Here is a 20232-nt window from a genome sequence, read left to right on the forward strand (position 1 = left end):
AGCCACGCCAACCGGCCGGGACGGACTCCTCCGTCGTCCGGACGAGCCTCGCTGAATCACAGGGTTTGGGACTGAGGGGATCCCGGCCAGCTTCGTGTTGGGACGACCACAGATATTTGGCTCCTGTACAGAAATCGGTGTACCTGGCAGGTGATACGGGGCCCGGCGCTGAGGCCTTGCCTCCCACAGGCCGGCGCTGGAGGCCAGTGTCACACAGCTTGTGGTCACAGCAGCCAGTCCTGCGAGGTGGCCCTGGGACCTGCACTGAGACACCAGTCCCTGAGGTCACACAGTCGGCCGTGGCAAAAACCACAGATTTGAGGACTGGCCAGGGGGAGGTGGGGGACTCAGGGAGTGGCTGGCAGGACGGCCTAAGTGTGGTGGGAAAGAGGAGGTTGGTCGGTGGGGAGAATTGGCAGTTTGCTTTTGGACAAACCGGGTGGTGCTGGAACTCTACGCGGAGTCCGGGGCCAGAATGCCCCTGGAGCACGTAGGGCTCAAGCCCCGACTACAGAGAGCAGCCTTGGGAATGAGGGAGGAGCACTCAGCCAGTCTCCCCTGGGTCGCCAGAGACAGGCTCGCCAGCTGTGTGGCTCCACAAAGCCAGGAGGCCCCGGCAGCTGTCACAGGCACGGACCAGGCTGGCGTCACCTCCTCGATGTGCAGGCCTGGCCAGCTGTCGTCGTTCAGCCCCGGGATCTCGTGCACCTGGGCCTCAGCCCGATGTCCTGCTCTTCAGTCCCACGAGGCTGGACCGGGCCGGCAACAAGCCCTAAAGCCCCAGCTTTGGATCGCGCTATCACTCTGCTCCCCCCGCCCCCCGGGGCCTCTCTCCAAACCCCCTGGACATGTAATTCTTGGAAATGTCAGGATCTGTGTATCTGGCCCAGCCCAGCCCTGCCTCTTCCTGCAGGGATTCTGGAAGAAGGGATGAAACCCAGCTAGGACCAGCCTGCCAGGGGCAGAACCGAGGGCTGCTCCGAGCCTTCTGAGACACTATTTCCAGCTCGTACCTCCTGCCCCTCCCCCGTGGCCCAGCTGGGAAAAATGAACATGACCCGAACGTATCCTTTGGAGAAAGTGCTAACGGCTTTCTTCTTGGCTGGAGGTGGACTCCTTGCGCCTATTATCAGGCGGTGGGACTGCTGCTATCTTTACTTGGGAGTTTAATACGGTGTAAAGAGGGGGTAGGAATGCCAAGTTGACAAGGGGTGGGCTGTGGACGCGCGTCAACTTGGAAGCCGAACCTCATTTCCAGAACTTCCCGTTACTTTCTGGTTCGGGTCGGCCAGTCAGACGAATCCTGGAGGGCATGTGGGTGGAGGTGGTGAGGAGGTGTGGGCGTCCGCCGACCCGGGTCAGGCTGGTGGCAGGAGAGGCCAGCGCGCTGCCGGCTGGACGCTGTGGCTCCCGCGGGTCCCCTTCCCCGGCCGCCTGTCCCGGGGTCCCGGGCTCGGCACAACGCGCAGAGCCGCCGAGACACTGGCGTGCGCGGTCACGGCGGGGACACCAGGGCCGGCACCAGCCGGTGAGCGGCGGGAAGGCGCGCCGACCCCTCCCGACCCGCCCGCTCTCGGCCTGCCGGCCGGAAGAGGAAGCGCGCCGGCGCCCACGTCCGGGGCGGGAGGAGGCGTGGCCGGCGCGCGCCCGCCCCCGGCAGTGTGCCCGCAGTCCATTCCGCATCCGTCCATCAGTTCGTGTGTCCGACCGTCCGTCATCCCTGAGCGCGCGGCCGCGGCAGGTGCCAGGGGGGGCTGCTCCCGCGTCCGTGCGCGCCCCACTGCCCCGCCCAGGATGCGAGCCAGGGCGGGGGTCGGGGTCCGGGATTCCGGGCGGGGCGGGTGATGGGGGAGGTCGGGGGCCGGGTTCCTGGGGGGTGGGGGCTGGGGGCCGGGATTCAGGGGCACGGGGACACCGCCGGGGCTGCCCTCCGCCCGGGCCTCAGTTTCCCCAGCCACTCTGCAAGACGACCTGGGGCGGCTGCATGGAGTAGGCCGGGGCCCCCGATGCCCCCAACTCGGCCCCTTGGGACGGTTGGCATCGGTGGCTGCGGTTTCTTTGCGCAACCCAGCAGCCTGACTTTCCTGCTGCCTGGCATCGGGGAGAGGGCGCACTGAGGGGCCCTTAGGGAGGCGGGCAGGCACTCCCTTTAGGGTGCTTGCTAGCTGTTAGTGGGTCGGGGGCATGGTGAGGGCTGGGGAGCTCTGTTTCCTCCCCGGTCCAGGATAGGTCTCTGGCTCTGGGGTACCCAGAGGTGCCCTCATGCAGACCTGCCACACTGTCAGCCAGGCGGGATTGGAGCGGCCCCCACCATGGGCTGGGGAGCAGGAGGGAGCTGCACCCCGCGCCCACCCATCCGCCAACAGCCCTTGTCAGAGCCCCGTGTGATCACCGTGGTCTTCCTCGGCCTCCTGCTGGACCTCCTGGCCTTCACTCTGCTGTTGCCTCTGCTGCCAGGGCTGCTGGAGAGCCATGGCCGTGCCCACGTGAGCCCTCCCCCATGTCTGGAGGCCCCCCGACTCCCACGATGGCTGCCCACTGCCCCCAAAGCCCATCAGGGACTCCCCCAACCCCTGTCACACTTCCTTGTTCCCCAGGATCCCCTCTATGGCTCCTGGCAACAAGGCGTGGACTGGTTTGCCGCAGCCATCAGGATGCCAGCGGAGAAGAGGTACAACAGTGTCCTGTTTGGAGGTACGGCCCCAAGTCCCACACTGGGGTCCTTGTCCCCACTTTCCTGCTGCTGGGCACTGTCTGCCCCCTTCCCGTGTGCAGTGTCCACTCCTGGTGGGGCCCACCCAGCATCACCAGACCCATGAGGACAGACCGAGTCGTGTAACCCAAACGTCTGTCTCTTTCAGGTCTGATAGGCTCAGTCTTCTCCTTCCTGCAGTTCCTCTTGGCACCAGTCACGGGGGCTGTCTCAGACTGTCTCGGGAGGCGCCCGGTGATGCTGCTGTCCCTGGTACGGGTGCCCACCTCTCACCCACCCGGCAGCGGCCCTCGCTGCCCCCTCCCTGGGTGTGCTGCTTTGGGTGCTGGCTCCTGTGGCTGAGGCAGGCTTTCCCAGAGCCGCTCCCTGTCTGCGGGGGGACATCGGGAACACAGACGGACCTTGAGTGCTCCAGAACAGACAGGGCCGGGTCCCAGCGGTGTTACCTGGGTTTGTCAGCCCAGCTCTGGGCCCCTCCTGGCCTCAAGTGACCACACCTGCCCCGGGGACAGGCAGGTCTGGCCACCTCGTATGCCGTGTGGGCGGCCTCAAAGAGCTTCGCCGCCTTCCTGGCCTCCAGGGTGATTGGGGGCATCAGCAAGGGAAACGTCAGCCTCTCCACAGCCATCGTAGCCGACCTGGGCTCACCTTCCGCCCGCAGCCGAGGCATGGTGCGTGCGCGCTACGGGGCGAGGAGGCTGGGATTCCTTGCCTGGGGTCTCCCATCCCGGCTCAGGCGGCCTTCTCCCCAGGCAGTCATTGGAGTGGCCTTCTCGCTGGCCTTCACGCTGGGCCCCATGCTTGGCGCCTTCCTGCCAGCGGAGATGGTACCCTGGCTGGCTTTGCTCTTTGCTGCCTCCGACCTGTTGTTTATTTTCTGCTTCCTGCCGGAGACGCTGCCTGCGGAGAAGCGGGTAAGGTGGGTCCCAGAACCTGCTGCCGAGCCCCAGGGCAGGGGCTCAGTTCTGTGGGCACGTGGGGCTGGCCAAGAATGCTGGGCTGGCCTCTCCTCCTGCACAGGGGCTCTTGGGGCCACAGTGCCTCCGGGGACCCCTGCCTCTTGGGCCGGGCATCTGGACCAGAGGCCAGGCCAGGTTCAGGTCATGGCCCTCCCCAGCTGCCTGGCCGGCCTCTCCAGTCCCACCCCCTCCCCAGGCATCCTCTATCGGCCCGGGGTTCCAGGCTGCGGCAGACCTGCTCAGCCCCGTGGCCCTGCTCCGTTTCTCGGCCGTGGCCCGTGGCCAGGACCCACCCGCTGGAGACGGTAAGAAGGCACCCCCATCACGAGTGCAGGACTGTCGCGTCTTCGGGCTGCTGGCCCCTACAGACGCTCTCCGTGCTCCCCAGGGATCCGTCACCTTCGCCGCCTGGGTCTGGTGTACTTCCTCTACCTCTTCCTGTTCTCGGGTCTCGAGTTCACCCTGAGCTTCCTCGCTCATCAGCGCTTCCAGTTCAGCAGGTAGCGGCGCCAGCCCGTCTTCCCCGCTTCAGTGGCGCCCACCCTGGCCCATCCCTGGGGCAGGCGCTGGCTGAGGCCCAGGAGAAGCTGTGGGCTCCCAGGCTCCGGCGTGGCTGGCGGGAGCAGGGCGGTCTGACCAAGGCACTAACGGCTCCCCCGCTCCCAGCCTGCAGCAAGGAAAGATGTTTTTCTTCATCGGCCTCACCATGGCCACCGTGCAGGGCGCCTACGCCCGGAAGATCAGCCCTGGCAGCGAGATTGCAGCGGTGAAGCGGGTACGAGGCTCCCCCGGGCGAGTGGGGGGCAGGCCCTGTCGCGAGTCCTGCTGGAAGCGGCAGGGGTGGGTCCTGAGTGCTGCCATGCCCCCCCCCCGTCGCAGGCCATCTTGCTGCTGGTGCCTGCCTTCCTCCTCATTGGCTGGGGGCTCACGCTGCCCGCCTTGGGCCTGGGGCTGCTGCTCTACTCCTTCGGTGAGGGGGTCCTCCCGGGGCCAGGGTGGGAACGGTAGGGAGCCGGTGGCCAGGGATCCCGGGCCACAGCCCTCCAGGCATCACCTGGAGGCTGCCTGCCACCTTCCTGGTGTCCCCTGGCAGCCGCTGCCGTCGTGGTGCCCTGCTTGTCCTCCGTGGTCGCTGACTATGGTAAGGAGCCTTTCTTTGCCCGAGGCCCCCCAGGTGGGAGGAGACCAGCAAGCACCCGACGGCTTCCTCCCCCCCCCCCCCACCAAAGGCTTGCCCAGGCAGAAGGGCACGATCATGGGCACACTTCGGAGCCTGGGCGCCCTGGCCAGGGCAGTGGGACCCATGGTGGCTGCCTCAGGTAAGGGCCCTGGGATAGCATTCCAGGCACGCTTGTGCCCCTGGGAGGCAAGGCCAGGGGGAGGCCACGCGGCCCTGCCATCCGCCTTCCCCTGCCGCCCCGTCGGTTCCTGCCGTGGTCCTGCCATCCCCGGGGTGGAGGCGCAGCGGGGAGGGAGGGCCCGCATCACCTCTCGGGCTGTCTCTCCACAGTGTACTGGCTGGCCGGGGCCAGGGTCTGCTTCACGGTGTGCTCAGGCCTCTTCCTGCTCCCTTTCCTGCTCCTGCGCAACCTGAGGCCTCCAGCCCGCATGGCACCCAAGGCCGAGTAGTGGAGCTAGCCCCGCCCCAAGCTGGGGAAGGGGTGGGGGGGAGGGAACGGGACCTCTCCCCTCCCCCTGGGGCCCAGCCCTGGCCCCTGCTAGACACTCCAGCAGCTCCGTGGTACGCGCGCCTGGGCAGTCCTGCCCGTCGTGCCGGGAGCAGGGACTCCCCAACACCTTTCAGGTTTTGTGTTCACTTTTCTCTCAGACACACGGTGTCAGCCAGGCCTCCAAATGACAAAATAAAGCAGCTATTTTATACCAAGTGCCTTTCGCCAGCACACGGCTGTGCCTCACTACCCCCCACCTGGGAGACCCCCGAGCACCAGAAGCTCTTACACCTGCACTGAGCAGAAAAGTCCAAGGCTCGTCCGGGGCCCGTGACCATTCTGCACAACAGGGAGGACAGAAAGGGTGACACAGGGCCCGCCACGATGGGAGCCCACACCCGCTAGGGCCTACGTGAGCTGTGCCCTGCACCCCGGCCACCCAGGGAGGAGGGAGCCCTGTGCTGGGCTCTTCCCATCACCATCCCACCCCTGCGCATCTGTTCGGACTGTAGGGGCGTCAGGCTCTCGGGCCCAAGAGCAGGCTGGCACCCCGGGCAAGGCGATTCTGGGTTCTAGGGGCCTTCCTGGTGCAGAGCAACAGTGTCCAATCAAGAAATAAACACTTGGGATCTCAAGACAGACTTCTCGAAGTCCTATCTTGAACCAAGGGGGAAAAAAAATGCCAAACTGCTTCCGAAATTTAGACAAGGAAACTGCTTAAAGAATTTTATTTGTGAGTAAAACACGTTACAGTGGAGGACAGAGGACCCATCCTCCCAAGCCTGTATCCATATATGCGACTAGACTTCATGTTGTAATACAAAGAGTTAAAATAAACTACAAAAGTGAAATAAAAGTCATTGCATGGGAGGGACAAAAGGAAGGGGTGAAGAGTCCGGGGTCAACTGTACGGGCTGAGGGCTCAGCGCCCGGACGCCACCATGACAACAAAGTGACACACAGGAGAAAAGCAAGTCGCCAGCAAGCTCGAAGCAGTGGTCAGCGCCATGCAGCCAGCCTCAGGTCCTGCCTTGGTGTCAGGAGCATGGGTCCGCCCGGGGAGGAGGCCTGCCGGTGCCTGGTCAGGCTGGCACCGGGACAGCTCCTGGAAGGGGTCACCCACTAGTCCCGCTAAGCAGCTTCATGTGGTTTCCCAGGGGTCTGAGTTAAGTGAAACTTCACGATGCCAAACAAGGAGAGCAAGTCACGGCTCATAAGTGGCTGGTGTAAGCAGTGAGGGAGGGACCACTGGGTCTTGTACCTTGCGCCTTTTACCAAAACCAGGGGGGTCTTCAAGGCAGAGTTAAAGGTAAGAGAAGACCCCTTCTCGGTCCAAAACGTCCCCTAGACGAGTGAGCAGAGAAAAAACTTACTAAAAAGAGGCCTGTTCACGGTAAAAAACGTAGGGTAAATTGCAAACCTGCTGAAAAAAATTCTAGAAAGGACTCTTCCCCTGTCTTGACGTATCTTCCCCATGACAGGAACCCAGAGACCCCAGTGAGTGAGAAATGGGGAGCCCCTGAACCTGTTTCTGGCCTCAGGGTAATCAGACCACACATAGCTTGTGCTGGGCAGACACAGGTCCCCTTTGCTGTTGGGGTTTCCGGCTCAGCCCAAACTCGCCTCTCAAAGGCTGTTGTTATGCCTTGGGCCGTTGGCGGGCACGTGAGTGTTTTCACAGGACTGAGGCTTTGTGTCCACAGAGTGAGCTCACTCACCCAGCAGGTAACGCCAGCAGGAAACTACAAGTCTGATTCAGTCACCCGAGACCTGGGGGTGAAGGGGAGCCTAGCACACAGCACGGGTCACCTCACGACAGAAGGAGAGAGCGGTCAAGGCCAGAGCCGGCAGGGCCTCCGACCGTCTGGCCGGGACCAGGACTTCTCACCGCCAGGGGAGAGGGTGTCACCAAGGGGCAGACAGATGGGAGGGACGTGGATTCGTCTCCCCCAGAACCTGAGGCTGCGGGCCGGCGGGGGGGGGGGGGGGGGGGGGCCGCTGCGCACACACGCAAGGCGAGCACCGGTGGACGTGGGGGTCTGGTCAGGCCGGGAGGGGAGCTCTAGCTACATGGAGGGCTGGGCTTTTTGCATTCCACTACACGGGAAGACAGGACACGAGACGCGATCGGGGACGGTCTGGTGGCGCCAGCTGGTGCGGGACGGGGTCTTCAGGAGTCACTCCTCTTCTTGCTCTTCTTCAGAAAGGAGGGGGTGCGGAATTTCTTCTTCTTTTTGGAAGGGGACTTGCCCGGAGACCCGTCGCTGCCAGGGTCCTCGGCAGCTGGGGAGGCGGCCTCTTCAGCCGCCCGGGCGGAGGCTGGCTCGGGGCTGGCCACCAAGGGGGACCTGGTGGGGCTGGGGGGCTCGCGGGCCTCACAGAGCCCCTCCTCCTCTTCCTCCTCCTCCTCCTCCTCCAATGTCGGGAAGCCGAGCGCTTCTGAAGGCTCATCAGGGGACAGGTCGGGGAGAGTCGGCTTGAAGGTGGCAGCGTCACTGTCCTCTCTGGAGGCGGGCTCCTGCGGCAGGTCTGGCGGGTGGGGTAGGAGAGACGGGGCTGGAGAATGGCTGCCAGACCTCGGCGGGGCGGCCCCGAGGGGGGAGGGGGCAGCGCCCCGCGCGGAGCCCACCTGGACGCAGGGGCTTCTACCGACACCCGACTGACACTTTAAGTGAGGTGTGCTCTACTTCAGGGCCAGGGGCAGCTCAGAGAACAAGACGTAGGCACAATCTCAGGGCTGTTCTCAGCTCCTCCTCGTGGACAGGGCGCTCACGGACAGGGCCTTGGTCCCCGGTCAGAGAGAGCGAGATGGGCAAGTCGGGAGCATTTCAGCACGACAGTGCTCTGCGTTAGCACTTGAACAGAAGTTTATTCTAGAACCCTAAGGGCACATTATCAGTAGTCCTGAAATTAAGCCTCAATTTCAGCCCACAACACCTGGTCTCCCCCAAGAAGAAAACCACAGAAAATCATGGTTAACTCCAGACCCCATATATCAGCATCAAACGAAATAAAGCCATTTTAGGCTGGAGAATCAAAGAAAAGAGATGAATTATGAGGTAAGAGCTAGGGGCAAAACATCAGGCCATCTTCACAAGTTGAACGTGGAAACGTAAATAGGTACAGCATAACTGCTCTGAGGGTGTGCTTCTAGCGAAGGTCCCCATCACCAGATTTCTATACAGACTCCTCTGACATTTCCAGAGGAGTGATCTGAGCACAGGAAGGTCTGAGGACTGTGTAAGCGGTGGGCAAAATGGACATCATAACGAAGGCGGGATCTAATCCCCGAACCAGTTTTGTAGATACTTAAAAACAGCCTATAGAGTTACAAGCAACTTGCTGCTTAGGCAACAGCAAACCGTCTAGTACGGAGAAATGGAGCTGAAGTCAGGAGGGGCCCCGGGCTGAGTGTCGGTGAGGTGCGGCCGGCACAGGAGGCTCCGGGCCCCAAACACTTAGCACTTTGGCTCTGGGAGGCTGGAGCTACCCTGTCCCTGCCCTTAGCCACCTTCTGTCCCAGGATAATGAAATGTCCTTACTTGGCTAGGGCAGGAGGAGGTCGGGATTCACTCTGCAAAGCATGCAGAGGTTGCCTGTGGGTGCCTCCGGGGACTTTCATCGTGTGGCCAATGTCACGTTAAAAAACCAGTGCCAAATGTTAGCTCTTGTGCCCCCTCTGAACTTAAGCAAAGATCCAAACACATGCGACCCCTAAGCCGTCTGAACCTAGTCTAGACCTACTTCCGATCCAAACAGCGAAACCTCCCGCCCAGAGCAATCACAGGCTGATCCGGCCAACATGATCGCTGTGGAGCTTCCAAGGCCCAGGGCTCCCTGAGCAGGGCCCTCAGTCCAGGGGCCCCAGGGACAGGCTGCCACCACCCAGCTCTCTGGTGACCGAGTCCCTGCCAAGATGCCACTGCCTGGGATGGAGGAACTGGGTGTGAGAAAGGGGGAGGGGGGCCCTCTATTTTTACTTTGAATAAACAGAAAACAAAACTGAGTAAGCAACAAAGAAGCAGGAGAATGAAGCAAAGCACAGGGGATGCTGGTTAAACAGCAGAGGGCCGGACGGGCGGTACTTACTATGGTAACAGGTACTCTTTAGCACATCCACCTCCTGCTTGTGACGCAGCCACAGGAAGAGAAAAGCACAGGGAGAGAATCTAGGCATTCAGTCACAGCCGCCGGGTTATAGAAGAATGGCTGAGCCATTCTTGTGGACAAGGAACGGGGGGAAGGTGAGCCACAGGCCCCCAACAGGCACGGGCAGCACGACACAGAAGACCGAGGGACAGACACGTGGGCCACACGCCACAGACACGCAGTGGGCAGTCCGAGAGGCCAATGGAGGCCTGCACTCGCACGGACCAATTACTACGGCAGGTCCAACGAGGTACCACGGCTCAGACATGATGGAAGACGTTTCCAGAGGAGTGATCTGAACACAGGAAGGTCTGAGGACTGTGTAAGCAGTGGGCAAAACGGACATCGTAACGAAGGCGGGATCCAACCCCCGAAACCTCTCCCGCCTGGTTCTGACATCTCACTAACAATCCGTTTGTCCTTGAGTTACCAAGGCCAGCGCCAGCAAGGAGGGCCGGTTCAGAGCCACGTGGTGGGTGGCTTTCCGCGCAAAAGCGCTTTCTCATCACTCAGTCCCTCTACCGCACACCCGGCTGCTCTCCCCCCACGGGACAAAAACGCGAGGCCCACCCCTCCCGGCCGACGCCGGACCCCAGAAGGCCACGCGCCCTCCCACAGCGGGCAGCCAGAGCTCACCTTCCTCAAGCTTGACGGGGGTGCTGGGGGGGGTGTGGGGGGCAGCAGGGTGTTCTGGAGGACTCTTCTCCTTCTCTTCTCTGCTCTCGTCCAGAATCTCTGCAGGCAGACACACAGAGAAGCACGTGGTAAAGAGCTTCAGACATCGTGAGCCTTCACCCTCCTCCAAGGCAGGCAGCCCCTGCCCTCCCTGCCCAGCCCATCTGGCTGCATCCAGGAGACTGGGAGGGCTCACGACCACACCGTCTTCACCTCTCCAGGATAAACAAAGCCCACTATGACTGTGCATCTGAATTTCAGAAAGATTCAACAACTTTGGAAACGAAATTAATTTCTACTCTTAGGCCAGAGAGAAGCCGCCAGAGCTGACTCTGTGGCACACCGACTGGAGGCCCCCGGCCTGTCCTCGTCTGTCCTCCAGGGAGGAGCCCCTCCCCACGTCCTCACTGTCCAGCCTCCCCACTGCCGAGCTAGCAGCCCAGGGTCCCAAGCACCCTCACCCTGCTCACCTCCTCAAGGGATGGAACACGAGAATTACGTGGGTTTTCATTTTCTATGTAGAACATTTTCTACCAATAATTTAAACCTGGCAGCTAATAAAGCGTATTTTTATTTTCTGAAATAAAATCACTGATAAGGACCAGAGGAAAAATTACAGGTACTAGGACCGAACGAAGATCTAGGAAATTTCAAGCCTACTTCTCATTTAGGGAAAAATACATACTAATATTATCTTAATTCCCTAAATCTCCTTATCTCACTTACACTTTTTATATTAATGCTTAGCATCACTAGGTCCCATATTTTGAACAAGCAGCTACAATCATCAGGGCCTCTGATCTCAAAGAGATGCCAACCCACCTTCCTGAAGCCCGATTTCTATCAACAAAGGCCTTTGCATCTCCTACAAGTTCCCTCAACCAGAAGAAGGTGCCAGAGCCCTGAGGCTTTCTTTCCTCCTGCCAGAAGTGCTGCCCTATGGCACCCAACACCTGTCCCCCGCCCCCATGCCAAGGGCCAACAGCAGTGCCGGGCAGGGGTCTCCTGGCAGCACGCCCCCACTGGCACTCCCACTGCTGACAGCTCTGTGGTCACAGAGCACGGACACAGCTGTCCTGTCCACTCAACTGCTGGAGCGTCCCTCGTCATGGAGCCTCGCGTATGGGGAAAACTCCTGTACGTCTCATGGTTTGACTCAAAAAAACATCTTGAGGGGTGCCTGGGTGGCTCAGTTGATGGAGCGTCCAACTTAGGCTCCCTCAGGTCATGATCTTGCGGTTTGTGAGTTCAAGCCCCACGTCAGGCTCTGTGCTGACAGCTCAGAGCCTGGAACCTGCTTCGGATTCTGTGTCTCCCTCTATCTGTCCCTCCCCTGCTCATGCTCTGTCTCTCTCTGTCTCTGTCTCTCAATAATAAATAAACGTAAGAGGAAAAAAACAACATCTTGTAATCCGGGCCCCCCGACACCGGAGGGGCCCAGGGTCAGACGCATGTGTGTGCTCTGGAATCGGGGCCGGCCCACGCACCACCCCCAGGGCTCTAATCTGAGGCAGGGACTTATGGTGACAGCACAGAGAGCTCTCGGCGGGGCTGTGCGTACATGCAAGGGAGACGATCAGAGACACAGAGCTTGGTGTGACGGAAGACTGGGCTCACTCTGATTCGATATGCACTAAGTCTTAATTTTAACGCACACCTAACAAAGTGACACAGACGGAAAACGACAGTTTTTTGCATGACCCAAATTCCAATAGCAGCTACGTAATCTAAAACAAGACCAGAAAAACCTAAATCGGGGCAAATCAGAGACTCGGGAGCAGTACTCAGAGACTCAGGAGTAGTTCCCGGTCAATCCCCCACAGACCCAGGGCCATGGAACACTGTGGGACTTCCATTCCTAAAGGCAGATTCCTAGGGGCTGAGCCAAGGAGGAAGTGTGGTCCCTACAAAGACCAGGATTAGAACTTAAGGCCCTGAGGACGGCAGCATGAACCTCCTGGGTGGAGAGGGCGGGGGGACATCTGTGCCCAGGGTCTGCTGGTCTCAACCAAGGCTGCCTGGGGAAAGTGATGCAGACCCACTGGAGCCTTCCTGGTAGAGGCAGGGGGAGGCTCACCTCTGGCATTCTCAAAATTCTTGGATCTACTTTTCAAAACCTAAAGTTGAAAACAACCTGCTCCGTGAGGTTCTGGTTCTTAGAACCATTTATTTTCATTTGCTGCAAATAGTCCCATTGTATTTTACAAAAACATAAAATATGACCTCCTGCGTCAGCGAGTTACCAAGAGAAACAAAGGGCCACGCCAGCAAAGGGCCACACTCCCCACTGGGTCTGGGACCCAGAGCAGGCCGCACGCTGGGCCGTGGGCCTGCCAGCACACCTGTGCAGGAAGACCCTCCAGGTTCGTGGAGGAGGGAAGTTCAACTCTCCGACATGGTCTCTTGCACAGGCACCGAGCACACTCACAAGTGTGTCTCATGGTCTAATTCCTTCGGGACTAGGAAACGTGCGCTCAGTGACGTTCTGAACTAACCAGACCCAAGGCTGCTCTTTCATGCGAGTCACTGACCTTATCGCCCACCGTTAACACCTGGCACAGAGGAGCGGGCACAGCGCTTTCTCTTGCTTCGGGGACAGCGCGTGTGGCCTGCGCCAGCATGCCCAGGACTCGCCCAGGACTCGCGCAGGACTCGCGCACACGCATGCTCACCTCCAGGGCCCTTCTGCTTCCGCTGCACCTCCCTACGGTACTCTTCCAGCTCCCGGTCGGTGAGCGTGCTGAAGGGGTTGGGGCCCGCGGTGCTCACAATGACGTGGGGCTGGTACTCCTTCTCAATGATGGCCTTGGAAGCCGTCACCAGCTCCCCCTGCAGACAAAGAGGGACGCCCCGTCGGTGGGAGCCCTGCCAGAGGGGACTCTCCCCCATCCCGGGCAAGGCTGCAGGCGGGGCGGGGCGGGCGGGTTTCCAAGAGTGCACGCGCACACACCCACACCCACACCCACACGCACACGCACACGCACACGCACACGCACGCATCCCTGAGACGGGGCCTAGGAATCGCCCTGGGCCCTGAGGCAGAGGCCGGGCTGCGGCCTCCAGTGGTAGGAGACAGAGAAACACAATTTAAATGCCACAAAACAAATGTACCAGGAGGAAAAAAAATCACAGGAGAGTCCTTCAGGTCTCAGAAGCAAAAGCAATGAGGTGCAGACGGACAGCACAGAGTGGGCACCTCCAGGAGAATGCCGTCTCCACAGTGACAGGCGGGACGGAAGAGTGGACTTTTGAAGTCAACTGCCCCCCCTCACGACAGCAGAAAATGTCAAGGGTTCCGATGGTCAGGGAAGGTGTGCTCGGAGACTGACTTTACTAAGTTCACAGGTAAGTTCTGTCCTTTTGACTATGTATTTAGCTTACAACCAGCTCCCGAAAACGGATCCCAAGAAATTGTTTTAAAGTCCCAAAATATCAGTATTTGTCTGAGGAATTTGGAGAACTAGGAACATGTAGAAAAGAGAAGAAAATAGAAAGAAAGCAGCTCACGGGTCACACCCAGTCTGCAGGGAAGAGACAGACCCAGGGCAGGGCAGGGCAGGGGGTAGGGGGAAGGCAAGCCTCAGAGGGAGAGAGCCAGGAGGGCAGCCCTGGGCGTGTGACGTCCAGCCCACCCTCGCCTACCCCAGCACAGCTCCGCACTCCACTGCTCAGCCTGGCTGGCCCCCAGATGCCCTGGGTTCATTCACTGAGAAAGTCAGCCAGAGCTCACACACGTGCGCGTTACTTATCAGGAGCTTCCAAAAACCACCTAGGAAAGGAGAAGCCAAAATTCTGATGCCAGGCTGGTTTGCCAACACTCTCCTCAGTGAGAGGCAAACACCAGACACAGGCCGTGCCGACCGATGTGCATGAGGGACAGAGCCAGACTGGGGACACCTGGGCCACCTGCTACCCTGGCAAAGCCTGGGAAACCCGGATGGAGGGGTGACTGTCCAGCAGGCTGGGTGCAGAGCATCGAGAGCACCCCAGGATTGTTCTGGGACGCAGACCCAGGGAAGAGAAGGGAAGGACCTGCTGCAATTGGCCACCTCTGCTTAGAGAGCCTGAAGAGTCAAGACAACCTGGATGGTCAAGGGGAGCCCACTTTCTGACCAAGGCTGACCCAAAGTCAACCGGCTTTTCACTCAGAAGCTGCCCTGTCTCAAGACGGGGAACCGAATCCCTCTTCTCGGTAAAGCCTGTTCCTGTGCATCGGCTTCAGGTGTGCCATCCTCGAGAGGAGCTGCTGGGCTGACAGCAGGAAGTGCTGGGTGGGGGTGTCCTGCAAGCTGGGGCACTTGACCTGCTGCACGTGCACCCGCTAGCACTGCCAACAAAGCGACCAGGCGATACGAGGTTTGAGAGAAATGTTTAAATCCATTTAACTCAACAGTTCAGAACAAGGAATGAATAAAATCTCAAGCATCAACTGCCACAGAGGCACCTGCGGCAAGCGAGGCCCTTCCCGCACGGAGACCCCGGGCCCTCAAGGCACCTTGGTTCCCACCTCTGCTGGCAGGGAGCCTCCTTCCTCCAAATTCCTCAGCCAGGCGCCAAGCGGCTGCCAAGCCCCCAAGACCTGGGCTCTGACCGGAGTGGAGGACAGGGGAACTGCGTTATCTGGGGGGACGGAAACAAGGCTCGGGATGCAGAGGGAAAACGGGTCCCCTGCGGGGCAGCAGCCTGGGCTGAGAGGCCAGGATGTGAAGTGGCTGCTCTTCCCGCAGAGGCTCTCGCTGCCCCCCTCGCTTCCAGCCACAGAACGCGGCTCTAAGCAAAACCGATGCCGCCGAGGAACGGCCGCTGCGCTTGGCTGAGGCGCCTGGTGTGGACTACAGACGTGGCTAGTGACCCGACCTCTCCAAGCATCGGGCTTTTCAGCCATAAAACCCACTCGGATTTGAACTTACATTCTTAGTGCCGGGCCACGCGCTTCTGGGCGCTCAACACCAAGTTCGCCAGGTAAGACTGCAAGGTGGGCGCAGGCACCTCCCATTTCCCCCACACAGCACCAAGTGAGAGGGACTCTGCCCAAGGACACACAGGTGCACAGAGCACAAATCCGGCAGCACGGTCCCGGCCTGCCCCCGGCAGCTGTCGGCATGAACTTGTTCGCGCTAACGTCTAACAGCTCAGTTCACTTGCAATGACCTCCAGAAGGCGGCCAGTTACCACAGCTTCCGTGTTGGCGCGTGCAACGTGGAGTTCAGAGAGGCTTCGGCCGGGCTCAGTATTCCTTCTGGAACCAGAGCACCAGGGTGCGGCTGACAAGTTGCCGCTCCTCCTTCAGGCAGAGGACGTCAGGGCCTGAGTGAACGGCCATCACCAGGGAGGGAGGGGTGGAAGCAAAGGGAAGGGCTTCCCCAGAGCCCCTACTTCCTAAGCCCAGACACATGTTCCTCAGATTCTCAAATGGAAAGCAGGTATCTACAGATTTGCCTCATTGGGAAGAGGACGTTACTAGGACACGTAACCAAGTTCTTTTTCTACTTTGTCAAAGAAAAACTCAACTCGCCACCTTGAGAGCAGGGCCACCTCGTAGAGGGAGCAATGCAGTCTGCGTTTGGAGATTCGCACGAAAGATGTGGGAACAGCTTCAGTCAAGGTCATGGATGGAGTCGTATTCTCAACGTAAAAATGAGAAAAAGACCAAGGGTGCAAATGTGAGCAGCAGGAGGGTGTTGGAGAAAATGCAGGCTGGAACAAGAATCCAGGCACGGGAGCACCCTCTAGGCTGGGCTGGGTGCGGTTTCCCCTGCTGACCCCACCTGGATGCAGCACTCCCAGAGTGCGCTGCCCAGACTAGGGGGTGAGGCACCAGAATGGCCAGGAATCCCATTCCCAGCGACTCTGACTTCCTGGCAGGCGGGGGTGCGGGGCCACATCTACACGTGATGAAGCACTCACAGGTGATGGTGACACACACCCGAGTCTGACATGCCGGAGCAAAAACAAAAATTGGGGCTGGATGAGGAACTGGCTGAAAAAGCCCACTTGAAATACAGCCAACCAGCCCACCTTCCGGAGAGTCTGGACAAGGTCAAGCGGAAGCCACCACGCGTGACCCAGTGCCAGAGAGACTGCAGAGCAATGACGGTGTCAGTCAGCTCCGCCCAAGGGCTACAGGGTGGCAGCCACAGTGGAGACCCCGCATGGTAAGCACCCCGGGGCTCACGGACTCAGCACAGCTTCACGCATCGGAGAAAAGAAAATTATGAGCTAGCAAGACCACAACGGCTTAAAGCCCCAAGTACTGAGACATGCAGAAAAAAGGCCATCTTTCTCCCCTGCTCCGAGAAGTCCCTCCAAGAACGGCAGCTCAAAGTATATTCAAAGGATAAGGAGAAACGGACCTACTGAATTAACCCCTAAGTATGCAAAACCTCGTCACTGGTGAGGGTTGCACGCAGGATACAGAACCCCTGGTACGAATCTCTGGCAACTGGGACATCACTACGAAGAGATGGCATCTCACTGGAGGCGTAGGAATTGAAGAGACACACCCTAAAAATCTCCTCTGAACACAGGGTAAACGTCACTGCGACTCAACACCGAGCAGGCAGCCGCTTTCTGCTGTCAGCACCGAGCTGTGCACACCAGCACACCTGCAGGGCCCTCACGGGGCTCCTTCCAACGGGGCAGGTTACATCACACAGACTTCCCACCTGCCATCCACATCAACGTGTGCGTGTACAGAGCTTACTACTCCTGGCTTCAAATTTCCATGTCTCTTTTCCCCTGTGAAACACTTTTTAAAGAATCATCTAGGATTTTTTTTTTTTTTTAGGAGAAAAACTAAATATATCTCATCAACAATAGAAACTGTCCAGTTTTACTTTCCGTTCCTCTGAAATGCTGTCTTTCAATTCTACAACCTCCAACGGCCACATTCACTACGCGTGCGGTCACAGCAGAGCAAGCAAAGGTAGAAGGTTGCACAGGGAGCCACCGCTGCCCACAGGCGGCCCGTATGAGCCTTCTGCCATCGACATCCCATAAAAGGCAGACGAAACCCAAAAGCATGCACTAACCAGAGTCACGTGCAGACCCTCAGAAATGCGCCACGCATCGTGAGCCCTTTCTCCCCAACCGCGTGGATGCCTCGTGGATGCCGAGGATTATAAAAATAACCTCGTACCAGACACTCTAATTACAGAACAGAACAGGCAGAACGGAACCTCGGTCCATCGCAGAGGCAGGGGTCACTGAGACGGTGCCCGGCAAGAGCAGACAGGTGGGGACGGGGCGGGTGGAAGGGCAGCGCGTGCCGAGAGGCGGTCAAGGACAGGGCGGTGAGTACCTTTCTACAAGACAGAGATCTAGCAGGACTAAAGGTCTGCTCTGTAAGCTCGAGCCCTTCGATTGTTTCCGTACAGTCAGAGAGGGGTGCGTCCTGCAACAGTAAACTGAGTCATCAGAGCCCGCCAGGCCCGGCTTCGAAACAGCAACTGAGAGCACAGGATGGAGCTGGCTGAGAGCATGCAGCAGAGACGGCCGTCCACGGCGGTGCAGCAGTGATGGCGGTGCACGTGCAGACACAGACCACAAGACCAGGACCACGGCTGCCCCAACTCAGAGCACAAACACCTACCCTGCAGGGTCGCGTTTAAAGCAGCAGGTGGCAACTCAATTTTCAGAGATAACTACTTACACGATTATCTTCAGTGTGCCACGAAGTACAGTGCTCTTACAGAAAGGCATGTAAATGCAGACATTTACAGGTGCCCTCTGTAACCACTTTTCCCCAAGCGGCACTTTATTGCAGAGGGCGATACACACGAGAACAGAAACGTCCGCTGAACCCACCCTCTTGTGGCGTCTTCCACCGTTCACTGCCAAACCAGGGCAAATCCAGGCCCCAAAGCAGGTGGCGTGAGTGCCACCCTCACACAGGCATGCATTTCACGGAGCAGGGCTGGGGAGGACACGGCCCGTGGGCATGCTTGTGCTACGTCTACAACTTCAGGGAGAGTGGGGGGCTGTTTCTCATCATGAGGATTTTTCACAGAGGTAGGTCTTGCCTAGAACACTTACCTCACAGCATCATTCTCTGCCAAGTCAAGAATAACTTTGGAGTGGCCGGTCATTAGAGCCACCACCCACTACTATCAGACGCCCTGGGCTCTCACCTGGACAAGGCTCCTGTCCATCACTACACCACACAAAACCTGGGACTGGGGGCCAGCCGTCTTAATGTCCTGCAAGTTCTGCTCTCGGATCTGAGGACACAAGAAGGAGAAACACACATCAACAGAACGGAGAAGACTCGCCACGACTTGAGTCACCCCGCATGTGCACTGGGGCCCCAGAGGCCCTGCCCTGCCCTGCCCTGCCCCTCAGGGCCCCACATGGCCACAGTGCCTGTCTGGTGGTGCTAGTCCGGCCTGTTTAGAGGTTCACAAGTCCAAGGGGATGGACTCTCTGCACCTTCTGGATGGCTCTGGCAAGCACCGATCTCTAACCGTACTCACTCCTCGAGGAGAAACATTCCCTACGAGCCCCTCTCACGGTGGCGCTGTGAACACTGGTGGATCTCATGTTCCATCTGACACATCAAACATTCAAAGCTCAGCGAATGAACGCTGAAACGCGGGGGCAAAGGCTGCTCTTGCCAGAAACAGGCTGTCGCTTCCGATTCTGCCCACTATGGGAGCAAGCATCTGTTCAGGAACCGGGGCCCCAGGCTGTCTGCTGCTCACACACCACGCTTGTTAGCACAGGCGCACAAGCAGTGGAAGGAGAGGGCCTCGGCTGCAGCAGTGGGAGCCCTCCGCGAGGGGCGAGCACGTGCCGCCTCCGTCCCAGCCACCACCACCTCCGCCTGCACACAAGTTCCTGCCACGGGCTGACGTCAGCCACTACGTACCTTGTTCCTCATCTCCTGGACCTCTTTGGGGTTAGTGTTCAATGGAACAAACAGGTTAGGGACAGCGGAGGTGGAGGTTCTGTGTCCATCCTCTTTAGTCCACTGTAAACATCAAGAACGGTTGAAAAGTCAGAACTGGGACAACGGTTACGTGATGCCACAGCATCCAATCTGTCCCACGTGTCTCACACCTGGTCATGCATGAACATCACAGAGAATGAACCAATGACCACACCTCCTGTCACTGCAGCAGTGGGATCGGGGCAGGGCGTGTGCAAACAGAAACCAGTAACGGTGGAAGCCAGAGTCGTGACTGACCGGCACACGCCATCCAGAAGGCCCGGCAGAGGCTGACGACAGAGCTACGCTCTGCAACTCCCGCGGACTAGCCATGGGGGGACCCCTCAGAGCACATTGGTTCACCGCCCTGAGAGTCATCAATGCCAAAGCCGCTGGAAGCATGAGATGGCAGGGTCATGAAAAGCGATGTGATGTTGCCACCCAGGTAAAGGGAAAGACCGGACTGGGAGGCAAGAGTGGGCGTCACCAAAGTTTTGCATGAAAATAAAGTACAGCATTAGAACGTGCTGTTGGCATAGCTTTTCAACCCAAGAAAATTGCTGCATGAACGTATATACAGTAGCTGCCTGGTGGGAGGGTTTGGTGATGTCGAATATTTTATATAACTTAATACTTCAGAGTGTTACAAAAATATCCCAAACAAACTTGAAGCGCTTCATGAGTTTTTATCAGAAGGCCGTTTTAGATATCAGTGCATAGCATCAGCACACCGCGCCTTTCATATTTTGTCTTTATTTTTGGATCTCCAATCACACACGAGCTTTTCAATCAAATTCTAATTCTGAGGCATGGGTGGGCACTGAACATTAAAACAAGGCCAGCAATGTTACGCCTTTGAGAGTATTTTCAGGAGGCAGTAAGATGGCCATAAACCGTAAGACTTTAAAGAAAGCAACAGACTGGCAAATGCTTATTAGCTGCTGCGGAGGGAAGTGTGGGATGGGCATGAGCTGTGAGGTACTCACTGACAGTTATCTTCTCAGATAAAAATAACTCCAGCTTTTTTATTAAAAATAAGTTTTAGTCAAAACATTAAAGCAATAACCTTGGAAGCGTGAACACGTTTGAAACTTGAGAACAGTTACTGTAAGTTAACATACCAACCTGGGAACACTGCAT

The 20232-nt window shown here is 58.6% G+C and overlaps 2 protein-coding genes across 20 annotated transcripts in view; one reads left to right on the forward strand and one right to left on the reverse strand.

Annotated features, from left to right (window-relative positions):
* Positions 1–1118: 1118 nt before the first annotated feature.
* On the forward strand, positions 1119–5977 carry MFSD10 (major facilitator superfamily domain containing 10). Of its 14 annotated transcripts, XM_047847200.1 has the most exons (13): positions 1632–1741; positions 2286–2486; positions 2598–2694; positions 2862–2965; positions 3226–3384; positions 3466–3627; positions 3869–3977; positions 4061–4172; positions 4339–4447; positions 4552–4642; positions 4766–4813; positions 4902–4991; positions 5183–5448. In XM_047847200.1, exons 2-13 carry the CDS (start codon positions 2313–2315, stop codon positions 5299–5301), a joined length of 1374 nt encoding a protein of 457 aa, XP_047703156.1. In that variant the 5' UTR covers positions 1632–1741; positions 2286–2312; the 3' UTR covers positions 5302–5448. The 14 variants fall into 14 exon arrangements, with proteins under 14 accessions (XP_047703164.1, XP_047703148.1, XP_047703152.1 ...); XM_047847192.1 differs by having other exon boundaries at positions 1631–1741; positions 4766–4991; positions 5183–5977; XM_047847196.1 differs by lacking the exon at positions 4766–4813 and having other exon boundaries at positions 1631–1741; positions 4838–4991; positions 5183–5977.
* A 64-nt stretch (positions 5978–6041) lies between these two features.
* The window catches only part of ADD1 (adducin 1), an 87400-nt gene continuing 73209 nt past the window's right edge, over positions 6042–20232 (reverse strand). For 3 of the 6 annotated variants that reach the window (XM_047847188.1, XM_047847186.1, XM_047847187.1), the window contains 5 exons: positions 19033–19134; positions 18296–18385; positions 12839–12995; positions 10128–10226; positions 6042–7871 (listed from right to left, as the gene is read on the reverse strand). In XM_047847188.1, coding sequence (XP_047703144.1) covers positions 7513–7871; positions 10128–10226; positions 12839–12995; positions 18296–18385; positions 19033–19134 — 807 coding nt within the window. In that variant the 3' untranslated portion in view covers positions 6042–7512. Of the gene's footprint in view, positions 9466–10127; positions 10227–12838; positions 12996–17466; positions 17560–18295; positions 18386–19032; positions 19135–20232 lie in introns of all 6 variants that reach the window. The other 3 variants (XM_047847191.1, XM_047847189.1, XM_047847190.1) reach the window with 3 other exon arrangements.

This window comes from Prionailurus viverrinus, unplaced genomic scaffold, assembly GCF_022837055.1.
Source record: "Prionailurus viverrinus isolate Anna unplaced genomic scaffold, UM_Priviv_1.0 scaffold_45, whole genome shotgun sequence".
Taxonomy (NCBI): domain Eukaryota; kingdom Metazoa; phylum Chordata; class Mammalia; order Carnivora; family Felidae; genus Prionailurus; species Prionailurus viverrinus.